Raw genomic sequence first — 26,791 nt, forward strand, 5'->3', positions numbered from 1 at the left:
ATCATAGCTGAACAGGTACTGGAAGACGCTTGATTGCTTGTTCTTCCTACTTCTGCTTCTTCTTGATTCTTTGTGTCTTTCTCTTTCGCTCTCGTTCTCGACACCGCCTTTTCGTCTTGTCCCCCCCCCGAGCCGTGTCTTTCTCCTTATGACTTCCCCTGCTACCACGCAGAACGTCCCGGCGAACTCCAACGCGACGTCTTCCTCGGCATCCTACGCTTCTGCAGCTGGTGCTTCTGGCAAGGCCGCTGCGACGCCGGTGATTGCGACGGGCTCTTCTTCCCCCGTCGTAGTCGGCTCCTCTTCTATTCCCACGAACGCGAGCACCAGCAATGCTCGTCCTGCTTCCGTGTCGCCACTGAATGGTAGCGCCGGCAGCAGCAACACACCCACTGCAACCAACGCAAACATGAGCGGAAACGCCGCGCCTTCCCAGGGCGCACCTGCCACTGCCAACGGCAGCAGCAGCAGCAACAACGGCAAGCCGATTACCCCGGCCGTCCCCGCCGTTCTGAACGGCAGCTCTGCCGCCGAACACGCTCGCAAGAGCTCTGTCACCATCAGTGCTACCGGCCCAAGCAGCTTCATTGCTAACGGCGGCTCGTCCGGTGCCGGCGCCAAGGCCCCCATCCCCAAGTTTGGCTACGACGAGTCGCCTGCCATTGCGCACTCCACGCCCTCGCAGCCCATTGCCGGCAGCAACCAGCGGATACCCTCCCCGGCCCAGTCGCCCATTCCTATCCCCCAGCCTTCTGCCAGTGGTGGCAGACCCCCATCCGTCATCTCTCAAGATGGTGCTAGCATGAAGTTTGGAAGCTTTGGCGGTGATGGCGATGTACGTAGTTTCTGCCCTCGTTTTTGTGATGGCTGGGGCATTTTGACTCTTTGACCACACAGACTGACTTTTTTTTTTTTTTAACTCAGCGCCACTTGAAACACGGCAACTTTTCGAACGTGCCCGGTAGCAACCTGCCAGTGGGCAGCCCTTCCGCGCACTACCGCCGCGGCTCGACACACTCGGTCCAGAGCGATATGGGCAACCACGCCGGCAACCATCCGGCCCATGGTAACCACAACAACCACGGTCACCATGGTGGTCCCGGCCCCAACCGCGGCGGTTTTCAGCCCGGTGGTGGCCGTGGCGGCCGTGGCTACAACGGCAGCACCCACTACAACAACCAGGCCATGCCCTTCCAGCCCGGCGCGGGCCCCTATCCTCGTGGTCCCTCCGGCGGTGGCCGTGGCGGTATGGCGCCCCAGTTCCAACCGCGTGGCGGCATGCACCCCAACTTTGGCCCCAACTCGCCCCAGACCGCAGCCGCTCGCGTCAGCCCCGCTATCCCCCCGGCTGTGCCCAACAACGGCACTCCCCAGATGCAGAACGCCATCCCCGTTCCCGGTGGCTCGCCCTACATGCAGATGCAATACGCTAACACTACGGGTTTCCCGCCCCACTCCAACGTAAATACCGTCCCCTTTCCCCATCACTTTAAATCCAGCCAGCAAGAAGGCGGTGATCAGCAAGGCCAGAACCAGCCGACATACAGAGGTGGAGTCTACAGAAAGAAAGGCGCGCGCGGTGGAGGATTTGGAAGTGAAAGAGGTGGATTTGGAGGGGGCGACAGACGTGGTGACAGACATAGTGGTGGTGGAGGTGACAGACACTTCTCCTACCAGCCCCGCGCCTTTGATTCTGCGTCCAAGTGTTCAGACTCGCAAAAGCAACAGCAACCGCCGCAGCAGCCGCCGCTGTCGCTTCAACAGCATCAGCATCAGCAGCAGCAGCAGCAGCAACCTCACAAGAAAGAGCATGAGCAACAGCAGCAACTACAACAGGAATTTAAGAAAGGCAAACCTCGTCGCTACAGCAAGCGTTGGCCGGACGCGGAGCAGCCGAAGGAGTCGCCCATGGAACCCAAGTACTCGTACCGGTTCGACGCGGCTCCCTTTGTGAGCGCTTTGCATCCCGCAATAGTGACTGAGCAGCAGGGACCAGTGCCCCCGCATTTACCGCCTCCTCGGCGCCATCTTGCCGCCGCTGCCGCCGCTGCCGCCGCCGCCGCCAACAACAGCAGCGGCGGCGACAAGAGCTTCAACAGCCTCAACAGCTTCAACGGCATCAAGCGCCCCATTGTGAACGACTTGTCGCCTGCCAGTGGCAACTATGAACGCCTGCTAACTACAAAGCAACAGAACTACCCGCCGTACCAGCAGCCCGGCCCGCATCAACAGCCGCACCTGCACCAACAGCAGCATGGCCCCAACGGCTCGCCGTATATGGGCTACCCAGGGTACGCCCAGGTAAACCCCTACGTAGGCAACTTTAACCAGCAGCCGGGCAACGCGTACAACATGCCGTATATGGGAGGCCAGCAGCAGTTTAACGTGCCTGGTGGCGCCCCGTCTATGTCGCGTACCTCGTCCCAGGCTGCCTCGGAGCGCCCCAACTCGAGCACAGGCCAGGTTCAGACCCCTGTCTCCACGCATGCCGCGCTGGCTGTTCCCGGCGCCCCTGGCAGTGCCCAAAAGACCCCGGGTGGCGCTGCCGGTGCTCAGTTTGTGAAGCCCAAGAAGAACGCCATTGTCATCAAGAACCCCCAGGGCGAGACCCTCGACTTCAACAAGATGGCCCCCGCTTCGCCCGGCCCCAACACCCCGGCTGTGTCGCGCACGCCCCCTGTGCCCGTGTCTGCCACGCCGCCACCGCAGTCCAAGCCTGCCACACCTGCTGCTACGCACACGAGAACCGAGAGTGCCTCGGTTGGCAAGTCAGCCGAGCAGCTCCGCAACGAGTTCAAGGAGCAGGTCCGTAAGACGGCCGGCACTCCGACCGAGGCGGACAGCAAGGCTAAGGCTGCCGAGCCTGCCAAGGCTGAGGCGAAGAAGTCCGAGCCTGTCATTGTCTCGTCGACCCCTGCTGTTGTTTCTACTCCTGCCCCTGCCAAGGCGGAGGAGAAGACGACGACCGCACCTGTCGAGAAGGCCGCCGAGGCCGCCGAGGCCGCCAAGGCTGCCGAGGTCAAGGAGCCCGCCAAGGAGCCCGCTACGGAGCCCGCCACGGAGCCCGCCAAGGCTGATGCTGCTCCCGCCGCCCCTGCTGAGGACGAAGACGACGAGATGGAGCGGATGATCCGTGAGATGGAGGAGGCCGAGGCTAAGCGTGAGGCCGAAGCTGCTGCTTACGAGATCAAGAAGAAGGAGCGCGCCGCCGAGGAGAAGAAGAAGACCGATGCGGACCGTGCTGCAAACGCTGCGGCCAACGACGAGAAGCTGCGCGAGCAGGAGCGCGAGATGGAGCGCCTCGAGGAGGAGCGTGAGCGCCAGCGGAAACAGAACGAGGCCGCTGCTGCTTCGGGTGGCAAGGTCAAGTCTGTGGCGGAGGTTTTGGCCGAGAAGATCTCTGACATCACCCTGAGTGACCGCAAGGAGTCCGGCGCTGCTTCGTCGACGGATGCCCTGACTAGCAAGCTGGGCGACCTCAAGATCACCGACCGTACTGGCCCCGCTCTGTCGCCGTCGTCGGAGACGTCTGCCGGCAAGCGCGCCAAGCCGTCTGCTCTGAACCTGGCCCCCATCAACACCAAGTCGGTGGAGCCGCCCCAGCCGAGCGCAGCGCTGCAGTCGCTGAAGACGGCTCGCTTCCTGCGCGACCCCACGGCCATCATGTACCCCAAGGGCATCCAGTCTCCCAACCCGGCGCTGAACCCGGCCGTCAACAAGAAGGGCAACTTCAAGTATGACATGGGCTTCCTGCTGCAGTTCAAGGACGTCTTTGTTGAGAAGCCGTCTCTGGACTTTGACCAGCAGGTCAAGCAGCTGATTGGCGAGGGCGAGGGCGCGTCGCGCTCGGGCACGCGCACGCCGGCCGGCAGCAACGCAGGCCGCCAGAACTCGCGCACCAACGCCGCCGCCGCGTTCACCTCGACGGGCGCCATGGGATCATTCAACTCCAAGCCCCTGCCTCCTGGCACGACCTCGGAGCAGCGGTTCGCCATGGCCAGCGGCTCCATGCCGCGCCCCGTGGGTGCCATGTCCTCATTTGGCCGCCCCGGTGGCTTCCCGGGTCCCAGCAACATGACCCGCACACCCTCGTCGTCCATTGGCGGTGGCATGCCCAACTCGCCGCGCCAGGGCAGCCGGTCCACGCGCGGCAACAGCCGCCAGGCCGGCCACAATACAAAGGCTGAGGCTCAGGCTGCTAAGACCATGCCTCTGACTCAAGGCATGGAGCTGAAACCTATCTCGATTTCAGCCTCCGGCTGGAAGCCCACAAGCATTGCCAACCGTGCCCCTGGCGCTGCCGGCGCCGGCGCCTCTGCACCTGGTGCGACCCCGACCACCATGGACCCCGACATGGTGCAGCGCAAGGTCAAGGCTGCGCTGAACAAGATGACGCCCGAGAAGTTTGACAAGATCTCGGACCAGATCCTGACGATTGCTCTGCAGTCCAAGGACGAGGAGGACGGCCGCACGCTGCGGCAGGTCATCCAGCTGACGTTCGAGAAGGCGACGGACGAGGCGCACTGGGCGCCCATGTACGCGCGCTTCTGCAAGTGCATGCTGGACCGCATGAGCCCCGAGATCCGGGACGTGACGATCAAGGACAAGAAGGGCGACGTTATCAGCGGCGGCACTCTTTTCCGCAAGTACTTGCTGAACCGGTGCCAGCAGGAGTTTGAGCGTGGCTGGAAGGTGGACCTGCCGCAGCCCAAGGAGGGCGAGTCCAAGGAGACGGCCATGCTGTCGGACGAGTACTACGAGGCGGCGGCTGCCAAGCGTCGCGGTCTGGGCCTGGTGCAGTTCATTGGCGAGCTGTACAAGCTGGGCATGTTGACGGAGCGGATTATGCACGAATGTGTCCGCAAGCTGGTGGACTACGAGACGACACCCGACGAGGCGGAGATCGAGTCGCTGTCGAAGCTGCTGCGCACGGTCGGTGCCAACCTCGACGGCACGGACAAGGGCCGCCCGATGATGGACGCGTACTTTGTTAGGATCAAGAATGTCATTGACATCCCCGACCTGCCGAGCCGTCTCAAGTTCATGCTGATGGACATTGTCGACCTGCGCAACCGCAACTGGGTGTCGGCCGAGGCCAACAAGGGCCCCAAGACGCTCGAGGAGGTGCGCCAGGACGCCGAGGCTGACGCCGCCGCCAGGGCCCTCGAGGCCGCGCGCAGCACGAGCCAGCGCGGCGCCGGTGGCCGTCCTGGCCTGGGCCGGGGCGACTCGCGCAACTTCTCGTACAACCAGCCCATCCCCAACCAGGTGGGCATGGACGACCTGCGGCGTCTCAAGGGCTCGGCGAGCCGCATCGCCAGCTCGAGCGTGACCACGCTGGGTCCTACGTCCATGTTTGCGTCCCGCAGCAACAGCGGCCGGCGGAACGTCCCTGGTGGTTCGTTCGGGCGTCCTGGCGACGACTCTGGCCCGGCCTCCCGCACCAGCACGCCCCCGACGCGCCAGGACTCCAACACGGTCTCGCACTCGAACGCTTTTGAGTAAGCTCTTGCCACTTCCTGCACTCCCTCTCCCTTTGCTGTGCCCTTTGTGGCTGCGTAAACAGATACAGATACTAACCGTCTTCGCAGAGCCCTCGCCAATGTAGACACGGAAAGCCCGGCGTCGCCTCCCTCGACTGCGGCGTCCCCTGCCCTGACCAAGTCCAGCCTCGACAAGGTCAGCAAGTAGGGTAGGCGCTTTTGTTGAGACTGGCTTGACGACTGTCGGGGGGACAAGTCAAAGCCGACCAAAATACGCTCCTCTTCTCTTTCGACTTTGCTTCGACTTGCTCGACGCGCACTTTAATTTTTCTTTCCTTTCCGTTTTCTACATGGGTGTCATTTTTATCCTGCATTCCATCCGTCTCTGATGCATAGACCGGCGGGGGCTTCATTTGCGCTTGCGTTTTGCGTTTTGTGTTTTCCTGCGTTGCGTTTCTGCCTCGTGTCTCATGTCTTGTTTCTTTTGCTGTCTTGTCTGTTTGCTCTGCATACAACGGGGTTCTCAAAAAGTGTGCCAAAAAGTTGCCTTTCTGCATGATACCTCCCAAAGATTTCTTATCCGTCTTTCTGATCATAGACACATCTTTTTCCCTTTTGCCTCCAAAACCGCCCACTTTGTCGTTTTGCTCTTGTCGCTCTGCTGCTCTACCGCTCTACCTCCTTTTCTGCTTCCTCTTCGTTTCTCCCATGCACTTGGTACCGCCCTCAAGGTAGTCGCACCTCCATGCGCTGTTTTGAGTCGTTGCCGAGGCACTGGTGGTTATTTTTCTGCTGTATTGTCTTGTATTTCTCCCACCAATTTTTCTCCCGCCGAAAGAGCCTCGTTTTTATCTGTGCAATCTTATTCTACTCGTTCCACTATCACGGCAGTGTGTGTGAGGCTGTATGCTTTTGTCTGGTGACTGCTGCCTGTCCGTTTCCTGCCCTTGTGCTGTGGACTGTCCGCTAATGTATGCTCCGTTCTGTATCTAGCGGAAGCTGAACGCTACTGTACGACAAGAAGACAAGAATCGGCCAAGGGTGTGCCTTTTGTATTCCTCGCGGTTTTCTTTTTAGATTTTTTGAGCTCGTGTTTCTCCTTGCTTTTATTGATTGTCGGACGGATGGAGACTGTCTTCATGCTGCCTTGCCTGGCTATGGAGACGAACGAGGCGGAAGACAACCAGGAAGAAAGGCCAGGCATATGTACCGTGAGGATTACGAAAGCTGGTCGCTGGACAGCGTTGGATCCTCGATTTTATTCGTGGCCTTGCTCCGATGTCTTGCGTCTTCAAGAGGGGAGGAAAATGTCTGAAAAAGCTATTTCGTTTCTTTTTTTGCGGATGCATTGGGAGTCTGTTGATTGCTTTCCCTTTTCTTTTTTCTTTTTCTTTCTTTTCTTTCTTTTTTTTCTTTTTTTTCTTTTTGCTCTCTTGTACAACCAGGCTTCGCCTCTTCGATTCTGTTTTCAAATTCGCTGTTATGCTCTCGCCTTTCTTTTAGCACTTCACCAGACCAGCCAGATAACAATACACAACTGTTGCAAACACATTATGAAGAAGGGATGGTTCGGAAGTGATTTTCATGTGGGGATAAAAACGAAAGTATAGCCATGGCAGTATATTGTATTGTACCTTTTATTATGTGAAGCCCATTAACAAGAGGATAAAATCAAAAGAAAATGGGCATCAAGCAAGTACGGCCGCTGTTGAGACAAAGACTGAAAACAAAATCCCTCGTCGCACCAAAATGTACACGAAACCGTAGCAGTCATAAGCAAAACAAGGAGTGAAGACGGACAGAAAAGACGCCCCGTGCAACACACATACACACATATGCCTCCCCCTACACCACGTCCCGCTTCACAATGGCCATGGCGCCCGCAGCAAATCCCAGCTTCGCAAACAGCGTGTCCATGGCCACCCACCGCCGGCCGCACTTGTCCAGGTACCGCTCGACCACGGCCTTGACCGTGCCAAAGCGCACGCGGTTGTGCTCCGCCAGCGCCAGGATGCGCTCTTGGTCGCCCAGCGGGACGGTCTTGTTGCTGCCGCCCCCGCGGCGTTCTTGGCGGCGTCGCGCGCCTTGTCCACGTCAAAGAGGCTGGCAAAGTAGAGCAGCTGGTTGTAAATGTCGCGCTCGCGGACCTCGTAGCGCATGCGGCCGAGACAGTCGCGCGCCAGGCCCTTGGGCCCCAGGCAGCGCGCGCCGTAGACACTCATCTGGCGCGTGCGGTTGCCGCACGAAGCGTCGTCGCACACGAGCCAGCCCTCGTAGTAGCGGGTCGTGGCGACGCGCACGGCGTGCTCCATCTGGGCAACCACCGACAGCGTCGACAGTGTCGTCTCGCACTTTCCACAAGCAATGCCCGCGGGTGTGACCTTGGTCTTGAAAGCCGCCGGCGCCTCTTCGCCCTCGACGGGCGCAGTTGCTGTTGCCGTCGCCGACAGCCCTTCAAACAGGCCCGACGTCTTGCACTTGCGGCAGCGCAGCTGCAGGCGCGTGCAGTCACTAAACCGGATCTCGTCGGGGATCTGCGTCTCGAGCGGGTGGATCTCCAGCTCGCTCGTGCCGTTGGCACCGCTGCCGCCGTTGCCGGCACCGGCATGCCCGTTGTTGTTGCCGTAGCGCCGCATGTCGAGACCCAGGTTCTCGGCCAGCTGCGCCGTCGACGTGCCCACAATGTTGGCACACAGACGCTCGACGGGCGGGAAGATCTGCTTGGCAATGTACCACTCGACGTCCGGCGACAGGCCCGAGTCCTTCTTGAGGAGGTCGCCGGGGCTGTAGGCGCGTTTGGGCGCCGGTTCCGACGTCGGCGCGTTCTCGCCCGTGGCGATGATGTAGCTGACGACGTCGCCCTTGCGCATCTTCTTGCCGCGGCTCGCCTCACGCAGCGCCACCTGCACTTGTGGCATGCTGTCGGCGTTGGGGTAGTCCGTGGGGTCCTTTCCGAGCTGTGTGAAGATGGTGTACTTGTTGGCCGGCACGCCGTTGGCCGGCGTGTGGTCGCCGCTGCGCATCTTGGCCGCCATCTCGCGCAGGTACTCGTGCACGCGCGTCACCGATACCTCGGTCTCGTTGCCCGACAGGATCTCGTTGAGGATGCGCGTCGACATCTCCTTGGAGAGTGCGCAGTACTCGCGCCGCCGCATGTCGAGACCCTTGACCTCCATCTTCTCGACATACTTGCCGCCAGACTCGATCAGGTTGATGGCCGCGTACTTTTTCTTCGCCTGCAGCAGGATCCGCCGGAAGATGTTGTCAATGTCAATCTCCAGCAGCTTGTAGCGGTCGTTGACGGCCTTCTTGAATTCCTGGCCCACGCGCAGCGCGCTCTCTACGTTGTCCACGTTGGCGTTGATCATGACCGAGTCCGTGTCGCCGTAGATGACCTGCAGCGCTTTGCTCTCGGCAAGCTCCTTGGTGCTGCGCAGAATCTCACGGCCTTTGTACGTGACGAGCACGGCCAGCGGCCGCGCGTAGAAACGCGACTTGGTGTAGCCCAGACAGCCGTACATGGAGTTGGCCGTCAGCTTGAGCGCCAGCTGCCGGATGTCCCATGTGGCCAGCTGCTCGGGGGTCGCCGTCTTGCTCTTCATGAGGCTCTTGACTTGCCGACGCCGCGACACCAGGCCGGCAATCAGCTTGGGCAGGATACCCTGGTCCTGGTCCTTGGGAACCTCCGGCACCGCCTCTTCCTCGCCTTCTGAGGCCTACAAGCAAACGTTGTTAGTATTCTGGCCCTTCCTTTTTTTGGATTTGGATTTTCCAAGTTCTGACGCACCAAGGCAGACCGCTCCACGGTCGTAAAACAAATGTTGTACTCCTGGATAATGGACGGGTACAGCGAGTTGAAGTCCATGACAAGCACAAACTTGTCGTAGAGACCTCGCTCCGGCTCAAACACTAGACCGCCCTTGTACTTGTCCTTCTTCTTGCTGCCAGCGCCACCGTCGCCGCCCTCTTCGTTGCCGGGCTCGTCTTCGTCCCGCTGTCGGCCACGGAAGGCTTGCTTGTCAGGGCAGATGTACTTGTTGCGATGGAACTCGTGCAGCAGAATGTACTCGTTGCGCTCGGCGCGCGTGCCCGTCAGCGTGCGCGCCCACGAGTTGCCGGCCAAGTTCGTCAGGACCTTGGTCAACGGCAGGATCTGGACGCGCAGGGCCAGCGCGGCAATAAAGTACGTGTCGGCTTCAATGTGCGCCACATAGTCCAGGAGACCGTTCGGGGTCTTGGCCCACGTGTTGAGCGCGGCCTCGTTGTCGACGTCGCGCCGCTGGTTCTCCTCGCCGCCCAGGTACAGGCTGCACATCTCCGTCAGCGTCCACGACTGACACTTGAGCATGACCGAGCGGCCAGCGTCGTTTTTCAGGTCGCACAGAAGACGGCCCGAGAGGATCTGGCGCTCTGCAAAAACGTTGCCGCCGACGCGGTTGATGTTGTTTGGCCATTGCTGCCGCCGGAGACGGCCGAGACGCGACCACTGTGGCGTCTTGCACTGGCGCAGACGGTCAATCAGGACGCTGTAGTCGACGCCCTCGAGCTCGTGACCAATAATAACGTCCGGGTCGACGTTGGCCAGCTGTGCGAGGAAGTACGAGAGAATATCGGCCTCCGTGTTGGCCAAGCGGATGACACCACGCCCGCGCGACTTGGCCAGGGTGTCGAAGCCGACGGGGAACGCCTTGTCTCGGGGCCGGATCACTGTAAATGTGCGGCACGGCAGCTTGTCGGCCGGCGTCGTGTCGCTGAGGGCGACGTTTTCGTAGATGCGGGCGCTAATTGCCATGATCTCCTGCTTCTTTGACTGGGCGTCGTAGATCATGCGCAGGGCAAGGCTCATCAGCGTCAGCGGCGGCACCTCGGGCGCTTCAGCTTCGGCCAGAACGGACACCATGTTCGGGTGCGCAACCTGGACCTCGAGCTTGCAGTGGGACGCGTTGTTGATAGACGTAAAATCGGCGTCCTCAATCTTCAGCCAGGACGGGCCCATAATGTTCTTCCACAGCGCAAACTGCTCAAACAGAGCCGTGTTGGCGCCGAAGACGTGCGAGTACGTCTCGCCGCTGCTGTTGGCCTCGCTCAGTGGGCGGTCTGCGCGTTGTTAATATCTCAGGAGGCGTAACTACATTACGTGCAAAGGGGTGGAAACGGGGAGCCACGCACTAGAGTAAGGGTAAAGCACTTTGAGGTAGCGGCCCTCTTTCGGGATGCCAGGTAGCTCAAAGGCGTACTTGCGCGTGCAGGGCTTAGAGCGGTGCTGCTTGACGCCGAGCTGGCCCATGAGGCCGTCGACCTCGGCGTACACGTCGCCCATGTTGACGGTCTCGTCGGTCTGGGCGCCGTTGACAACGCGTGTCTCGCGCGGCAGGAAAAAGAGCTTGCGCTCGACATTGTCGACCTTGACGAAGCAGCTGACGTGCTTCTTGGTCTTCTTGTTGAGGACCTTGCCAAACAGGCACAAGCTGTTGTTGACCTCGGTGTAGTCGGTCCAGAAGAAGTGCAAGCTGCCGTCCTCCTCGATGGCGTCCTTGTAATCGATCTTGCCGCCACTGTGGATGACGGCGTCGGCTTGTTGCGGACTGCTCATGACGTTGAGCTTCTGGTTGAGGTTGGTCCACGCCGTGGGGTCCACGGCCGCGGCGGTCTCGGGTGCCCGTGATGCGGGCGAGGAGTTGGCTGGTGACGGGTAGGGCGCGGGCGTCTTGAGGACCTTCTTGACGGGCCGTGCTGCTGTCAGGTTCACACTGGCCGCGTTGACAGCGCCGGCGTGGGCCACCTCCATCATGGCATCGTCATCGTCCTCCTCGTTGTCCCTGTCGGCCGTTTTCTCAGCGCTTCCGGCAGCGGTGGCAGCGGCAGCACTGTCGTGCTCAGCGGGAGCAGTGGCAGGCTGCACCTTGCGGTTGGCGACGCGGACGGTCGGGGACGACGGCATTGGATCGCTCATGGGAATGTCGTCGCTTGGCGGCACGGCATCGCTGTGGATGGTGGGCATCATGTGGTCATCTTCGTCGTTGTTGTTGTCGCCGGCCTGGGCTGGCAGTGTGTCGGCAATGCGGACACGCTTTGTCTGCCGTGGTAGGTCAGAGAGCGGCATGGCATCGCTTCGGCTGCGCTGGTCGCTTGGCCGCTTCTTGGGCATGCGCGGCAGGGCGGGCGAGATGTTGGCGTGCACCTCGCCCAGCAAGTTGGACATGAACTCGTCATCCTCCTCTGTTTTTGCAATCTGTGGGTGCGTTAGCGGAGCTTTCTCCCCGTCAGCCGTCTGACTGCATTAGCCACACAAAAGGGACTGGCCTTTGACTTGGGCTGGGCTTTGGCGGCGCCCTTGGTAAAGTACTCTGCAATATTGCGGTCCTTGGCATCCCGTTCGGCCTCGTCCTCCTCGCGGGCCTTCTTGCCCCTGCCCTTTGGTCGGCCTACGAGACCGGTGCCGTCGTCTTCGCTGTCGCTCCCGTAGACGTGCGTACGGTCCCATTCCTCGCGGCCGTCGTCGGCATAGCCCTCGCCGTTGTCGTCGACAACAAAGTCGTCCTGGTTCAGACGCTCGCGCACAATGTTCTTGTACTGGTTCTCGTCAACCTCTTCGTAGAGTGCATTGTTGTCGTCGACCTCGTACGAGTCAAAGGCCGTCTTGCCCGACTTGCGCATCGCCCGCAGGCTCTCGAACTTGGAGCGGCGCTCCCTGGCCTTGGACATGATGGGCAGGAGGGCGTCGAGCCGTGGGACGGTGTTGCTGGTGGTATCGTATGCTTTTACTCTTCTTCTCGTATGCTGTCGAGACTTGGCGAGGATATGTAACGTCAAGGTGGTGATAACGAGCGACTAGAACGGCGCCTGGTTGTAACGAACCGACAGGAATAGAGACGAGGAGACAAAGGGAAAACGGGGAAACGGGCTATGGGCCACTGAGTGTCGTTGTCTTGTTGGCAAACAACTCGTCGTGGATTGGTGTTTAGAGGTAAATAGGGACGGGGGCCGTTTTGCAGCGGTGGGTGGTGGCCGGGGCGTAAAGTGATAGTGGCCATCGCCAATGGACCTCTCACCCAGGGAAGGAACAGACGGTGACGAGACGCGCTACAACGCGTTCATTGAATCGATTCTGGCAGGGGCCATTTAACGCGCTTTTGACGCGCGAGTGGGTCGCACCTGCGAAAACGCGCTGTCCGCTCCGTTAGATATGGCGATGCACACTGTGGTCTCAGCACTGTATGGGGCTTCGACAGGGACGAATAGACCTCTCAAATTTTTGGTGGCTTATCGATAAGGCCGGCAGCTGCACCATCCACTTAGGACCGGAAAAGCCTTCATGAACTCCACTTGAATTGTTGCACCCTGCAAACATCGCCGATATCCGACAGTCGAAAATACCTCCATTCCGACACACTCCCTCATATAGCCCAGCATGTTCATGTGCAGAGCGTGTGCAAGGCGGTGGCGCGGCCCTCTGTTGGCCCCATCTGCCGCGCCCAGACTGGCGGGACAAGCACAATACATATCGATGACATCGTCGTTCTCGACCACAACAGCGTCTACAGCAGCGACGGCAACCACGATCGCGACCGTGAGGGTTGCAAGGACACTGCGGTCGCAGAATACGTTTGCCGCGCGCCGTCTTTACACGACGGCAGGGGCAAAGGCAGAAGCAGCAACAGAAGCAGAAGCAGACGCAGAAACAAAAACCGGAATAGGCTACGAGCACGGCGAAATCTCGCGGATATTCGACAACGACAAACGAACACGGGGAAGGACTGTCAATAGAAGTGCTGACTCGTTCGAATCAGACGACATTAAAAAAGAAACGTCGGAAAAGGTTAGGGGGGCCGCGGAAAAGCTGAAACTGAACGAGAGGGTCCGACAAAGACTCGCCTACATGCACGACGCGTATGCTATCGCACAGTGCGTGACGGACATGCTGGATAAGAACCGCTATGATGAGGCACTGCACATGACGCGCATGGCCAGCAAGCAGCACAAAGTCGCCGTCTGCTGGAACCTGGTGATCGACCACCAGATGCGCAACGACAGGCTGAACGATGCCATCAAGCTGTACAACGAGATGAAGAAGCGCGGCCAGCTGCCGAGCACGACCACGTACACAACCATTTTCCGCGGCTGTGCCCTGTCACGGCACCCCAAGAACGCCGTCCAGCACGCAACGCGGATCTACAACTCCATGCTCAGCAACGAGCGCATCGTGCCCAACCGGATCCACATGAACGCGGTGATCAACGTGTGCGCACGTGCCAAGGACATCGATTCGATGTTCAACATTGCTGCGACGGCCGACAACCGCTCCCGCGTTCCCGACAGCATCACGTACGGCACGCTGCTCAACGGCATGCGCCACGCGACGGTGAAGCCGCACCACCGGCCGAACCGGACCGGCGATTCCGAAGACGCTGTGTTCCTGGAAGCGGAAAACGCCAGCCTGTCGGTGGCACGGGGACGTGCAGTGTGGGGCGAAGTGGCGAAAAACTGGCACCAAGGCGTGCTCGTCATCGACGAGCAGCTCGTGTGTGCCATGGGCCGCCTGTTGCTGCTGGGCAGCAAGAAGGACAATGATGACATTCTGTCACTCGTGGAGCAGACAATTGGAATTCCGCGGCCTGACAAGGCGCAATCCGGGTTTGATACGGTCAAGTACTACGGAGAGGAAACGAATGAGGCTGCAGACGCGGACGCGAATGCGAATGCGAATGCGGAGGCGGAGGCGGATGCGGATGCAAGTGCGTATGCCGTCACAGCCGTGGATCAGCGGCCAGTACTAGAGTCAACATCAGACTTTGCCCAGATGGAGGACATGGTCTTGGGGCCAGCCGCGCCCGAAGTAGTAGAGAGTGCCGAGTTCTTCAGCGACCCGGATGCCCCCAGACGGTCAAGCTTCCGGTACGTGCAGCCCGGCAACAACATTCTGTCGGTCATCATCTCGTCCCTGGGCACAACCCGGAAGACGTCGCTGGCGCCGGTCTATTGGGACATCCTGACGGCCCCGCCATACAACGTGCAGCCTGACTCGGAGAACTGGTACCGGCTGCTTCGGACGTTGCGCCGCGGCCATGCCAGCAAGACGACGGCTGAGATGATGAAGCGGATCCCGAGTGAGTTCCTGGAGCCCAAGACGTTCCAGGTCGCCATGAGCTGTTGCGCCGCCGACAACCTCAACCCGAACGCCTTTGAATCGGCCGGCCAGATCCTGGACCTCATGGTGCACAAGCTGGTCGAGCCTGACCCGCACACAATGCGGCTGTACCTGCAGACAGCCATCACCTGCAACAGCAAGTTCCGCAACGAGACCGACCCCGTGAAGCGCCAGTCGGCCAAGTTTGCGTTTGGGCGGCAGCTCGTGCGCGCGCTGGCCCGGCTGTGGGACCCGTTCCGGCGTGCCAGCAACGTGGTGTCGTACGCCGGCCGCGGAGCCGTGCCGCAGTCGTTGTCGCCGACGCCGGAGGAGAAGAATATGGACCCGCAGATGTACAATGCCCGGCGCGAGCTGATGGCGCTGGCGCGGCAGATGGTGTCGGCGGCGGACATGGTCGTGTCGGAGAACATGGCGGGTGAGAAGACGGTCAAGGACCTGCGCGTCAGCCGCAACCTGCTGAACCGGCAGATCACCAGATTCTACGCGAAGCGCGAAGAGATTGAGCCGAACCTGAAGAAGGGCAAGCAGCAGCCAAACAACCAGAAAGGCCAGGCGCAGACGAAAAAGGCAGGAAAAAAAAGAGCGGCTAAAAAGAAGAGTGTGGAGGCAGAGGTGATTGAGGAGTAGACCGTGGAGGCACTGGATGCGTCGAAGAAGGTGAAGAACGATATTGAAGAAGAGAAAGACGTTGACATGGATGATTCACAGTAATCCTTTGTCCGACCATACAGAACGCTGCCATATTTCACATCTCATTGTATTCATAGTTTCAGACCAGCCATGTACACATAGACATACCCCGGTTACATATTCAACTTGCTAGTATAGAGTGTTGTCGACGTTGTTATGCTTTCCTGAGAACCGCCTTGTAAGCATCGGAAACGTTGGCGAGCACCTCGACGATGTATTAAAATTATATGGTGAGCCCTGCGAGAACCATGAAAAAGTGGACCAGGCTGTAGAACGATTAGCGGAGTCATAGGCGCTGGACAGCCTGCTGCAGCTGCCCCTGCCTGCATAGCCACCGCCGCCCTGTTGGCACAGCTCCTGCCCAAGCGCGGTCGACACGTCGTTTGAGCGCGCCCCATTCTTTTTCGCCCGCTGCCGTTCTCTTTTCCATTTATTCGTCTCTCTCGTACGTTTAAACACGTCGTTCCAGCTTCGCCCATCACGCCCAACACCATTGCCCAGTCCCCGACGCCTCTCTGATTGCCTCTTGCAATTTCGTAATATCGGCTTCGCGATAAAAAGAAAGCGCAAGCTGCGGTCATCGCGCGCACGCGAGCGAAAGCAAACGACGCCCAAGCCGAAAAGGCCTCATCGAGCAAGCGATCAAACAACCAAACAGCGTCACAACCGAGCACATCGCAGCCGTGACGATGGCGAAAGTAGCAACCGAATTTGAGAAGATCATCAACACTGGTGCGGTCCGGCCTGGCATGCCCATCTCGTCCCAGCGTCGTCTGGACTGAGTACTGACTTTTCCCATCAGATCGCTCTCGCAAGAAGAACACGGCCCTCGCTGCCAAGATCTTTGGCAAGGACCGCCGGGCCAGCGCCCCGGTCAAGGCCGGCGGTGCCTTGGCCGTCCGTGCTGGCGTACAAAAGGTGTGTCTACCGCCCCTGTCCTCCCCTAGTGATCCGTCTGTCTGGTCTTCTCGCTAACTTGTGCAGCGCGTCTCCTCGACTTCCGTGCCGCGCGCCGGCAACATCAACACCGAATGGACTCATGACCTGCACGAAGGCGGCGGCAACGGCAACACGCGCAAGAGCAACGGCAGCACCAAGAACGGCGCGAGCGCGGCAACGGGCTCGCTGGCCAGCCGCGTGTCACGGCCGGGCGAAGCACCAAAGGGCGGCAAGGGCAAGCAGGCAAACAACAAGAGCGGCAGTGGCCGAGGAAACGGTGGTGCTGGCACCGTTCAGCCTGCAGCATCGACAGCACGCGGCCGCCAGGCGCGCCGTTCGGATAGGATCGCGAATGCGCTGAACCGTGCTGACCTGCAGCACCAGGCTGGCACTGCCACGAACGCCGGTGGCGGTCTCTCGATCCGCGGCATTGCCGCCGCCGTCAACGAGCCCCTCGTCGTCATGGCCCAGAACTTTGCGCCGGGCACTACGGCCGCGGACATTGAGAGCGCCATGACGCCCGTTGGCGGGCTGGTCAGCAGCTGCCGGATCCTCAAGACGACGCCGCTCGTCATTGCCGAGATTGTTTTCGAGAGCCGCGAGGGCGCCGAGCGCGTCATTGAGACGTTCAACAACCAGACCGCCGACGGCCGCATCCTGCACGTCTACCCCAAGGCTGTGAATCACAATGTGCTTACGCCGCACAACAGCAACACGCCCACGTCCACCCCGGCCGCTCTGTCGCGCCACAAGAGCAGTGGTCAAGTGGTCGATGGTTCGCTGGGCTTTGACGATCCCATGGACACGGATGGCTTCACCGCGAGCCGCAACAACAACAACAACAACAATACCAACAACGGCAACCTGAGCGGCCGGCTGTACAGTGACGACCTCGTCGGGTCGCGTCCGCCGAACGGCTCTTCGAAGCCACGACCTAATAAACACGGTCGGCCTGGACGTCGGTAGGCGGTGCCTTGACGGCTGGCCGCCGCTTGGGTCGGAGCCAGCACACAATTTACGGGCCTTCGATTTACCGCCACTAGTTTCTCTCCTTGTTTTCTTACTTCTACTTATCTTCCTTTTCAACCTTGTTTTTCATTTTCTCGTTTCTTCTATGTTTGTTATCTGATGGGCAAAATGGCAAGTGGATGGGCAAGCGAAAAATACGACACGTAAACAGGATTCCAGAGAGAACAGCGAAACCAAATACCACTGAATGATTTATAGTAATTACTAAAGTACATTGACGCAGTCGTCAAGACACAAGATTTGTAGGACAGTGTTGGTGAGAATCCGCCCATACAAACTGTCGGATAGTGTACAGCTCAGTGTGTTTTAGTGCAATATCAATTGCTGATCGCCTGCCAGTTGATCGCACGGCGCACGTGCCTTTACATAACCTGCACACAGCTTTAGCGGCAGCAACCGGGCCCACGTATCTCGACTTGTCATTGACTGGGCATTGACGCATTCTGTCTTACTTTCTCACCTCCGACACACCAAACCAACGACACGCAACGTCAGCTGCGGAAAACAAAGCCTTGCTGCTCTTCCACGCCCTGGATCGTCTATCGATCTACCGTCGGTCCTCACCCTCCGACACGATACGGCTTTCCATCACAGAAGCGCCGATTGCCGAAATTCCGGCGAGCTGCTGCCATCGTTCCGTCGACGCCTCCCTGTTTGCGATTCCATCTCCCAGACGTCTCTGTCCCTGACGGTCTCCTATTGAACTCTGATATTTGACTGTTGCCCCTGCGACGAGGGGACGGCAACCCACTATTGTAAAACCGACGCTCCCGCTTCGGAACTGCATCCGCTGCAGCCAACCGTCAGCCATGGCCAACGACGAGATCAACGTCCCGTCTCTCGTCCTGATATTGGTCGTCTCGGGCTTCATTATCCGCCACTTCTTCTTCCGCGGCTCACCACCCGCAAACGGCGCACGCGGCTCTTCCGAGGCCGGCGCACGAGGTGCCGCTGCCGCTGGAAGCCAACAGGGCCAGTCGCGAGATCAGCGGCGTGCCGAGGCCCTTGACCGCCGTACCGAGGCGGCTGTCGAGCAAATCCAGCAAATCTTTCCCTATGCCGACCGCCGTGAGGTCTGGTGGGATCTGCGCCGCAACGGCGTTAATGTCGCCGCCACCACCGAGCGCATTCTAGCTGGGCGTCTGGATTCGGTAGGTTACCCCTGCCCAGCCCTCTCTTCTCCGTCGAGAAAGAATGTGACAGAATGAGACAGAATGGGACGGAATGAGACAGAATGAAGTACGATCGTGCTAACTCCTGCAGCCTCCCGTGACGTTCCAGCCTCCTACACAGCAACCCCGGCCGAGCACCAACGGCTCACGAACGGGCAGCGCCGCCGCTGCTGGTGCAGCCGGCACGCCTGCCGCCTCCAAGTCTGGCCAGCCGAGTCTGATCCAGCGCTACAATCTCGAGAGCAAGGTCGCCGAGCTGTCTGGAGGCGCCGACGCCGAATCTTCAGAAAAACCCTCTCCGTCCGGCGGCAAGTCCAAGAACTGGAGCACAAACCGCGACGAGCGGCAAACCCTGCTCAAGAAGCGGCGGGACGACATGATTCTCGAGGCACGGCGTAAGATGGAGGCCAAGATTGCGGCCGAAAAGGCAAAGACTGCTGAAGGAGCAGCAGCGGCAGCAACAGGCGGTGATTCGGCGAGCTCATGATGGAAGAAGGGGATGTTGACTCAAAAGAATGGAGAAATACCCCGAGTGATGCCTGGAAGGATGTTTGGCGAGGAATGTGTTTAGGAACACCGTTGTCCGCACCGTTGTTCGCAGTTTGGATTAGTCGTTTCTCCGTGTATGATTTTCCCAGCTGTACTTTTATGTCCCTATTCTCTTTCTGTTCAGGTTGCATATTGGGAGGTCCGCCTGGGTCGTCGTTTTGCGCAATACGTAACGTGCTTTCATACTGTCGCCTCTGCCAACCGCAAATCAAAGTTATGTTGTACACGAACCGCCTTTGGGTCAAACATGGTCGTTACGTTCACCTTCACACGCTTTTACATCCCTCACCATACGTGTCTGTTATTTGTCGTATTTCTCTTGGTAACGAAGACGACTTTTTTGTGCCCAAGTAAATCAAAAACAAGAATTCTGCAATGAACATCACGCCGTAGAACGCCCTTTCCCGTCCGTCCTCCGCTATTAGACGGCAGCGACGGCAGCAAGGCGTTTGTTGCTTTTGTTGCTTTTATTGCCTCAGTCCCGGTCCCCACTCTACTCCTCCATAGCATCTCCCGTCGAGATGCCTGCAGGAACACGGCCTTCCTGCAGCTCCTTCTCCAGACGTGCAATCTCGTCGAGACTTGTCGCCGTGCGAATGCGTTCTTGCAACCGCTTGCGCTCGGCGCCCGACAGCTTAATGCGGGCCAACTTGGACGGCGCAGCGTCAGAGGTGCCGTTGGTAGCGCCCGTCCGGTTGAGGCCCGACACCACGTCAAACTTTTTGGACTTGACGCCCATGATCTGCGGCGGGTTAGATGTGCACGCGATAAAACATCACGGGGGCAGCGGATGGGTAGTGGTGGTACCTTTCTTGCCAGCTCCGTCGGCAAAATGTGTGTTCCAAACAGCTCCTCGGCCTTTCTCCGCTCCGCGTCCTTGACCTTTTGGAAGTCAAGGAAGCGCACCGTCGGGCACCGCCAAATCACCCAGTACCGATACTTTTCACGCTTCGTCACTGGATTGTCCAGCAGCACCAGGTGTGTCAGCCGGCCCAGCCGGGCCAGCGGGTCGAGGTCGGACAGCTCCGCCAGCTGGTTGGACGCCAGCGCGAGGGACGTCAGGTTCGGCACGGCGTTGGCGAGGTCGGGCTGGATGGCCGCAATGCGGTTGCGCGCCAGCAGGAGCGTCCGGAGGCGGGGCGTCAATGGGAAGTTGCCGAGCACCTGGATGTCGTTGTCGGTCAAGTCAATGGCATCTTGGGGCTACATGTGAGAGTGTTAGATGGGGCAGCGGTCCAATCAACATGGGAAGTCGAATTACTTACGCCTGCGGCGCCAAGATTCTCAATGGCGACAATTCGGTTTCCTGTCGGGGCCAACGGGCAAACCCAAATAAAAAGGAATTCGCTATCAACTCTGCTCTTCTGAAACTTGGAAAAAGTGTAGCAACGCAGGGGAAAGCAAAAGAGAGGCGGAGAAACCACAAAAGTCTCACCCCCGGCCCTTCTGCCATCTTCTTTTCAGTCACGCGCCGCAGGGAAACCCACCTCGTAAGTCGAGTTCGCGCTCCTTGAGTGGGTTCAGGTACGACAGCGACCCATTGATCAAGTCGGCCGTCAGCCGCATGGTGGCTCGCTTCCTCGAGGATTCGCGCGTGTGTTGTGCTCGTTCGGATCGATCAAAATACGCCGCGCGCCGTTATTGACGTCGTCGATGTCGAGGAGCGGCGCAGCTCCCAGGCAGCTATGCGCGGGTTCCAATTAATGCGGGAAAGATATATGTCGTCGTAATCGGAGGATATCGCTGTGATGGCGGTGTCGCGGTCGCTGGTGGCATAAATGTCGTCGCAGGTCGCGTTTGTCGTGTGCGGTCGTCGGTGTGTAGCTGCCTCAAAGTGTAGTCCTTACTTTCTAGAGAGCAGCGGCGACTGGATTTTCTCGCCTAACAGCAAGCGCGATAAGGCTTTGGGAGGGCACGTTTTCGCACTGTATAGCTACGGTATAACGACACACATTTACCAAGTTTTGTCACAGTGTTCGTCATTTAATTTAACACTGTACACTATACAGCCAGCTCCTACAGGCAACACCAAAGCACACAAAGGACAATACGTGCTCTGTATATTACAAAAATGGCGATTGTATCTCCTAGTATCCCGGTATCGTCATAACGCATCTGAAAACAAAATCATCCCATGCAAAAATTATCAAAACTATGCACACATAAGCCGTAGATCACGTCAACATGTTGCCCCCTCGTGTGCAAGCCAGCAACAAAACAACACGGATATCCAATCCCTCAAAGTCGTTCTAATCCTTAAATCAGTGTCTGTTAATCAAATCAACGCCGTCTTCGAACTCAAAGTTCATGTCTTGAAGCAGGTTGTCCATGTCCTCCTGCGTCACCGAATCCAGGTTCAGGTCGACGTTCATAACGCCCATGTCCAATGGCATGCCGTTGACATGCTGATGGTTGTTGGCCAGGTTCATCGCTGTGGCATCGCCGAGGTTCATGTCAAACACCTCGGGCATCGTCGGCAGCTGTGCCATGCCCTGCTGTGTCTGGTTGGCCGTCAGCATGCCACGAACCATTTCCTTGAACTTCACCAGCAGCTCCTTGTCGTCGGCCGGCGTGCCGAGCTCCGTCGTGCGCCCAAGAATCTCGCGTGCCTTGGCGCGAAGAGCTTCGTCGTCGGGGAACGGCTGGCCGTTCTGAGCCACGGTCGTTCGCACATAGTCGGTAAGGCCGTTCTCGAGCTCTCGAGAGCAGAAAACGGTCGCGGGTTTTGCATAGCGAGTCGTAAACGACTGGAGGAACTTGTTGGCCGTCTCCGACGGCAGCTCGAAATCAATGCCGAGCATGGTCGTGTTTTGCATCTGCGTCGCCGAGGTGTTGCTCATCCCACTGCTCGCATCACCAGCCTCGTCTTCCGGAGACGGGAATGGTGCGATCGGCATCTTGGGGAAACAGTACGGCGGTGCAAATCCAGAACCGCCCTGGGACACGCTCCATGCCGTGAAGTCTGTCGGTAGACCCGGACCGTCCTCGGCCGGCAGGATACCGACGTCACGCTTAAATCGCATCAGCCACTCAGCGTTGTCGGCCGCCGTTTGGTTCCATGGATCATCACTGGACATCAAGGTTAACAATTGTACACTGTTAGGGTATAAAAATACACACACAACACAAGAGCAAGAGGAAGCATACTCGTCGTAGAGGATCCACCGTGCCTGGTGCTGAAGCTCTTCGTCGGTGGGCACATGGCTATTGGGGTTGTTGGGCGACATCACCATGTTAACAAACCGTGTCAGCTCCCGGGCCAGGCGGCGGTAGCAATTGGTGTCGTTCAGGAAAAAAGGCGACGGCACCAGCATGTTGGTACTGCGGGCCGAGCGCTGGCCTTGGCTACTGCTGTGGGCACTGCCGCTGCTCAAGGAGCCCGAACGGCGGCTTGAGGTGGCGGGTTGTGCCTTGGTAATATGACGGCTCTTGAAGGCGTCCAGCCACTGTGGGTCGTCGGCTGCCGTTTGATTCCAACCGTCGTCCAGCTCATAGATGATGAGACGCGCCTGCCTCTGCAAGGTAGCATCATCGAGTGTGACGTCACCCGCTTCGCGCCGCAGTCGCACAAAGTCGGCCAACTCAGCCTCCAGGCGAGAGTAATTGTGGATGGTGGCGTCGATGTTGCTGGGTTCGTTCACCGGCCGGCGAGCCTCGTCGGCAATAGCATCGGACCGGGGCAGATGAGCCCGCTTTCGGAATGCGGATAACCATTGCGTGGAGCTCTTGATCATCCGCAGCCAGAACTCCACAACCTTCTTCTCCGTCGTGATGTGCGCTCTGACGGGCTCTCCAGGACCTTCGATCAGCTGTATCTCCATCTTTCGGATAAGGTCACACGCCATCATCTGAAGCTCCGAGTCCATGGGGGTTAAGCCAAGTTGGGATCGGTCTCGGACGAACTCGTGAAGAGCTGTCTCCAAAGGGCACATATCAAATAGCGTCTCCTGGCCTTTGATGCGCATCGATGCCATGCGGCTCTCAGCCGGTGTCCGAATAGGGCTCATGCGTGCTTGTCTCGCGCAGTCCTCGTCGCCCATGACAAGATCCCGCAACCACGACGGATTTTCTTGGTTCGTCATCGCGGTAAGTTCCGCGGCGAAAACAATCCGACAGGCCTCTACCCGCATCTCATCGTCTGTAAACGTCTTGAGCTGATCTTCCTGGTGCTGGATCCAGTAAGAAAGCTCGCTGCGGAACAGTTCGTAGGCGTTCCTGGGACTGCCAGGAGGCTGCGAGGTTGCACTAAACGGCAACGGCGAGTTGCGCTCGTCGTGAATGAGGTACGGGGGGATAGAGTTCTCGACCATCTCCAATACAGGCTTGTCGAAACCCCAGTCACCCTTCCAGTCAGCCATTGTGCGACCGGTCTTAAAGTGCTCGGCCAGATGATCGATTCGGAAGGTCCACGTGTCCATGGCTATGCCACAGAAACCACACCGGGACCGGATCTCTGGGGTTGCCACCTTCCACTGGTCCATGGACCAGCCCATGAACTTGACGCTGTGGACAAGCTTCAGATGCTGGCGCAAGTGGTCCTTCCGGTAGAAAGTGCGGTCGCCTAGCGCACGCTCCTGGCAAGCGGCGAAATTGTGCGACTCGATGTGCTCTGTGTCAGGCTCTACCTCGCCGCAGAACACGCAGCAAACTTGCTTTGTTTCGGGGTGGACGGCAGTGGCACCCTGTGGTGTGCACACCCACCGCTCCAGTGACAGGTGCAGTGACTTCTCGTGTCTCTGCCAGTCGTGTTTGGTCTTGAATGTTTCGGTACAGAACGTACATTGATACGTCTTTAGCGGTGCCACGAGAGAGGTCGGCCCGCTACGGGCATCGGTAAGCTTCGCCGCCTGCCGCATGAGCTTCTTCTCCATTTTTTTCTCTTCCCGGTCACCACCGCTACCACTGCCGACACCGCGGGTGGGCGCCGAACGCCGCCTCCGCCGTCGCCGGCCACGTTCCAGAGAGCTGAAATTGGAGCCAAACGAGTTGCGCGAGGCGTGCGAGTACGCTGAGGCAAACGAACCGGTGCCACTGGACTGCGACGTGCCCAAACTGCTCGCCGACGATCCGTTGAATAGGGAGCGTCCCGAGCCGTCGTCAGTAAAGTTAAGACTGAGCGGGCTGTTCAGACCAGACGAGATAGCCGAAGCCGATGAGGTAATGGCTCGGGCAATATCGCTGACACTCGCAGGTTCGTTCTCGGGCGGTGAGTTCGCCCAACGCTGTAGCGGAATGTTCTCAAATGTCTGTGGGCGCCGATCAAATGGCGAAGGCGTGCCGCTCCGGCGCGGCTGGGGGATGTCAATTGCACCAATTGAAGCATTGGGGCCGGCGTAGGTGTTGCGCACATGCGGAGATGTAGATCGGGTGGTTGGGATCTTGCCGCGGCGGCGCGCATTGGCCAGCCAGTTTGAGATTTGGGTCTTGTTCAGGCCCGTCAGGCGTTGTAGCGATTCCTTCTCATCTTCGGTCGGGTAAGGGTGTCGGCTGTGGGTCGACACCCAGTTCTTGAGAATCCGTACAGACTCCCGAGAGAAGCGGGCGCCAAGCTTGGGCTGGGCCGCGGCAAACGGGTTTGGGCTGCTGTTACCGACAAGATCCGGCAATTCGGTCGTCGACGAGTCGGCTGGAGCCGAGGGGTAGAGCCGTGCGACGGCATCTGCCTCTTCGTCGTGCGGAATGGGGTCTGGGTGGTCGCCCAACGTAGGCCACGGGTTGGTTGGGAACGAGAGATCAGTGGGCAGGGGCCCGCTGCAAACGAGTCCAAAACTGCATTCGCACCGCAGAGCCACACAGCTCGTGCAGTAACCTTTGTAGTTACCCTCCTGGATCGTTTTGCACTGGTAACCGCCCTGCTTGCAGTGGACACAAGGCTCGTCAGGAACACCATACAGCCCGCCAGACAAAAGGTCGTCGGCTTGGTCGAGAGGCATCGAGTCAGCGGTCGAGTGCAAAAGTGACTCGACAGTGGCATCTGTCTCAGTTATGGGGGCGGCAGTGACATCATGACCACCAAGGTCGAGACCGGCAATCATATTGTTGCTCTGCTCGTAGTGCTCGAGCGCCCAGAAGGAGAAATCGTCGGCGTCAGGATTCTCAAACAGCAAAGCAGCCTCTCTGTCATTCATATGCTGGAGTTGAGGAGAGACCAACAGATGCTGAGCATCAAGGGCCTGGTCAGGGAAGATAGGCTCGCCATCGGGTGGCAGGCAGACCAGGTCGTGGCCGTCCACCATACGCTCTGCAGCGCTTGCAGACGCATCCCAGTTGACAAAGTCATCCATGCTGCCGCCGGGTGAGCCTTCGTACTCTTCGGGGATGACGGGCATACTGCTGCCACAGGGCGCGGGTGTCCAAAGCGGCGGCGAAGAAGGGCAATGCTAAGCCGAAGGTGTAACGAAACGCTAAGAATTGGCAACAGGCCAAGGGCGTATGACAATGACAAACAAAAAATAATGGGGAGATGTGTCAAAAATGAGTAAGAAATGAGGTAAAAGACAGGCCCAAAAGGCGCTGGGCGGGAAACAATAGATAGTTTGACGAAGGATGCTCGGTTGTCCAAAGTGCGACGCCCTATGGCAAGAGCGAGCGACGTTGACTGGGGCCACGAAACAAAATTGTGAACGAGGCAATCGTCCCTTCCTGATTGGGATACAACGGGATGCTCCCACTCCTTGCCTTTTTCACCTGGACATGTGATTCCAGTTCGAAGCAGAAAAGAGCAGCAAATACACAAACGCAAAACAACACGATGGGATGGAGAATAATGAAAATAGAAAGAAAAGAAAGATTAGAAAGGAATTGAATTACGAGAGGAGAAGTATAGAGAAGTGTACAGAGGAAGAGAACGAAAAAAGACTACGGGGTAATACCTGCCTAGTAGAGATATGCCTGCAAGCAGGAACTACAAACGAAGTGCACATAACAACATACAATGAGAAGGAACCATCGAAAACAGCAGAAGGACCACGGCGAGGCCGTGGTGAAGGGGAAAGAGCGGCTGCTGGTCCGCTTGCCTTGGCTGGGTCGGCAAACTAGTCACTGTAGGTGCCTCTTTCCCTCTCTAGTGGCCAGACCAGTACTAGGAAAGAAGGCGGAAGAAGAAAGAGCAAAGAGTGGGTGTGCCAAGAGTGGGGCTCTTGTCTGTGAGGTTGTCAACGAAAGGGCGCGGCGACCCACCCAGGCACTGACATTGAGAGAGTATATTTCGTAGAAGGACAATGGAACACACCAAGCGGAAGCTCATCTTCGACATCTCCGCAAAGCCAGCCGCATGTGCGGATACGTACGCCACAGACTGTGCCCACTGGGCAAGGCTCCTCCGCCGGTTTTGAACAGTGCGAAAGTTCGACAAAGCACGGCCAACCAGGAAAGAGCAGCAGCGAAGGATGGATTACGCCGACTCGAGGTATCTTAGCGCTGCAGAACGAGCGGTCTGTCCTGGGGTTTTATTTCGCGGAGGAAGGCGCGGTTCAGCGCCGGAGATTTGCTAGAGGTGCAGAGTAAGTCGGACATATTTCGTAAGATACAAAAACGTCAACTCCTTCCATGTCCCGCTTTAGGTGCATGTCGTCGATCCTGGCACGCCCTTGGTCGGCCCTTCCTATTTTGACGACGGGTCGAGCTGCCTTTAAAGGCAAGGCAACTATCGAACGCTCCGGAGACATAAAATACAAGGCAAGACAGGTTTGGGTCGTGCTTGCCTCGCGCGTGCATTTTACGAATTATGCCGCGCCATGTGCCAGTCTTTTGAAATAGACGTGATCATCCCACCACTTTCT

General features: G+C 58.6%; 7 protein-coding genes across 7 annotated transcripts; 4 read left to right on the plus strand and 3 right to left on the minus strand.

Moving 5' to 3' along the window:
- Window positions 1–148: 148 nt before the first annotated feature.
- SPBR_00023 (eukaryotic translation initiation factor subunit) lies at window positions 149–5,691 on the plus strand (the record flags this gene model as incomplete). The annotated part of the gene is made up of 3 exons (XM_040758344.1): window positions 149–835; window positions 925–5,501; window positions 5,592–5,691. The coding sequence occupies 3 exons, from the start codon at window positions 149–151 to the stop codon at window positions 5,689–5,691; spliced, it is 5,364 nt and encodes a 1,787-aa protein (XP_040618183.1).
- Window positions 5,692–7,328: 1,637 nt separating this feature from the next.
- SPBR_00037 (DNA polymerase alpha subunit A) lies at window positions 7,329–12,188 on the minus strand (the record flags this gene model as incomplete). The annotated part of the gene is made up of 5 exons (XM_040758358.1): window positions 7,329–7,523; window positions 7,577–9,199; window positions 9,271–10,580; window positions 10,653–11,715; window positions 11,772–12,188. 5 exons carry the CDS (start codon window positions 12,186–12,188, stop codon window positions 7,329–7,331), a joined length of 4,608 nt encoding a protein of 1,535 aa, XP_040618184.1.
- An 802-nt stretch (window positions 12,189–12,990) lies between these two features.
- SPBR_00281 (uncharacterized protein) lies at window positions 12,991–15,258 on the plus strand (the record flags this gene model as incomplete). The annotated part of the gene is made up of 1 exon (XM_040758600.1): window positions 12,991–15,258. One exon carries the CDS (start codon window positions 12,991–12,993, stop codon window positions 15,256–15,258), a length of 2,268 nt encoding a protein of 755 aa, XP_040618185.1.
- A 752-nt stretch (window positions 15,259–16,010) lies between these two features.
- Window positions 16,011–17,226, plus strand: SPBR_00714 (uncharacterized protein; the record flags this gene model as incomplete). Its single annotated transcript, XM_040759033.1, has 3 exons — window positions 16,011–16,092; window positions 16,124–16,239; window positions 16,306–17,226. 3 exons carry the CDS (start codon window positions 16,011–16,013, stop codon window positions 17,224–17,226), a joined length of 1,119 nt encoding a protein of 372 aa, XP_040618186.1.
- An 872-nt stretch (window positions 17,227–18,098) lies between these two features.
- Window positions 18,099–18,948, plus strand: SPBR_00928 (coupling of ubiquitin conjugation to ER degradation protein 1; the record flags this gene model as incomplete). Its single annotated transcript, XM_040759247.1, has 2 exons — window positions 18,099–18,440; window positions 18,553–18,948. 2 exons carry the CDS (start codon window positions 18,099–18,101, stop codon window positions 18,946–18,948), a joined length of 738 nt encoding a protein of 245 aa, XP_040618187.1.
- A 555-nt stretch (window positions 18,949–19,503) lies between these two features.
- SPBR_00795 (U2 small nuclear ribonucleoprotein A') lies at window positions 19,504–20,576 on the minus strand (the record flags this gene model as incomplete). Its single annotated transcript, XM_040759114.1, has 4 exons — window positions 19,504–19,752; window positions 19,818–20,213; window positions 20,276–20,316; window positions 20,498–20,576. The coding sequence occupies 4 exons, from the start codon at window positions 20,574–20,576 to the stop codon at window positions 19,504–19,506; spliced, it is 765 nt and encodes a 254-aa protein (XP_040618188.1).
- Window positions 20,577–21,271: 695 nt separating this feature from the next.
- Window positions 21,272–25,339, minus strand: SPBR_00057 (homeobox and c2h2 transcription factor; the record flags this gene model as incomplete). Its single annotated transcript, XM_040758377.1, has 2 exons — window positions 21,272–22,079; window positions 22,158–25,339. 2 exons carry the CDS (start codon window positions 25,337–25,339, stop codon window positions 21,272–21,274), a joined length of 3,990 nt encoding a protein of 1,329 aa, XP_040618189.1.
- Between the last annotated feature and the right edge of the window lie 1,452 nt (window positions 25,340–26,791).

Source organism: Sporothrix brasiliensis (genome assembly GCF_000820605.1).
Source record: "Sporothrix brasiliensis 5110 chromosome Unknown Cont19, whole genome shotgun sequence".
NCBI classification, from domain to species: domain Eukaryota; kingdom Fungi; phylum Ascomycota; class Sordariomycetes; order Ophiostomatales; family Ophiostomataceae; genus Sporothrix; species Sporothrix brasiliensis.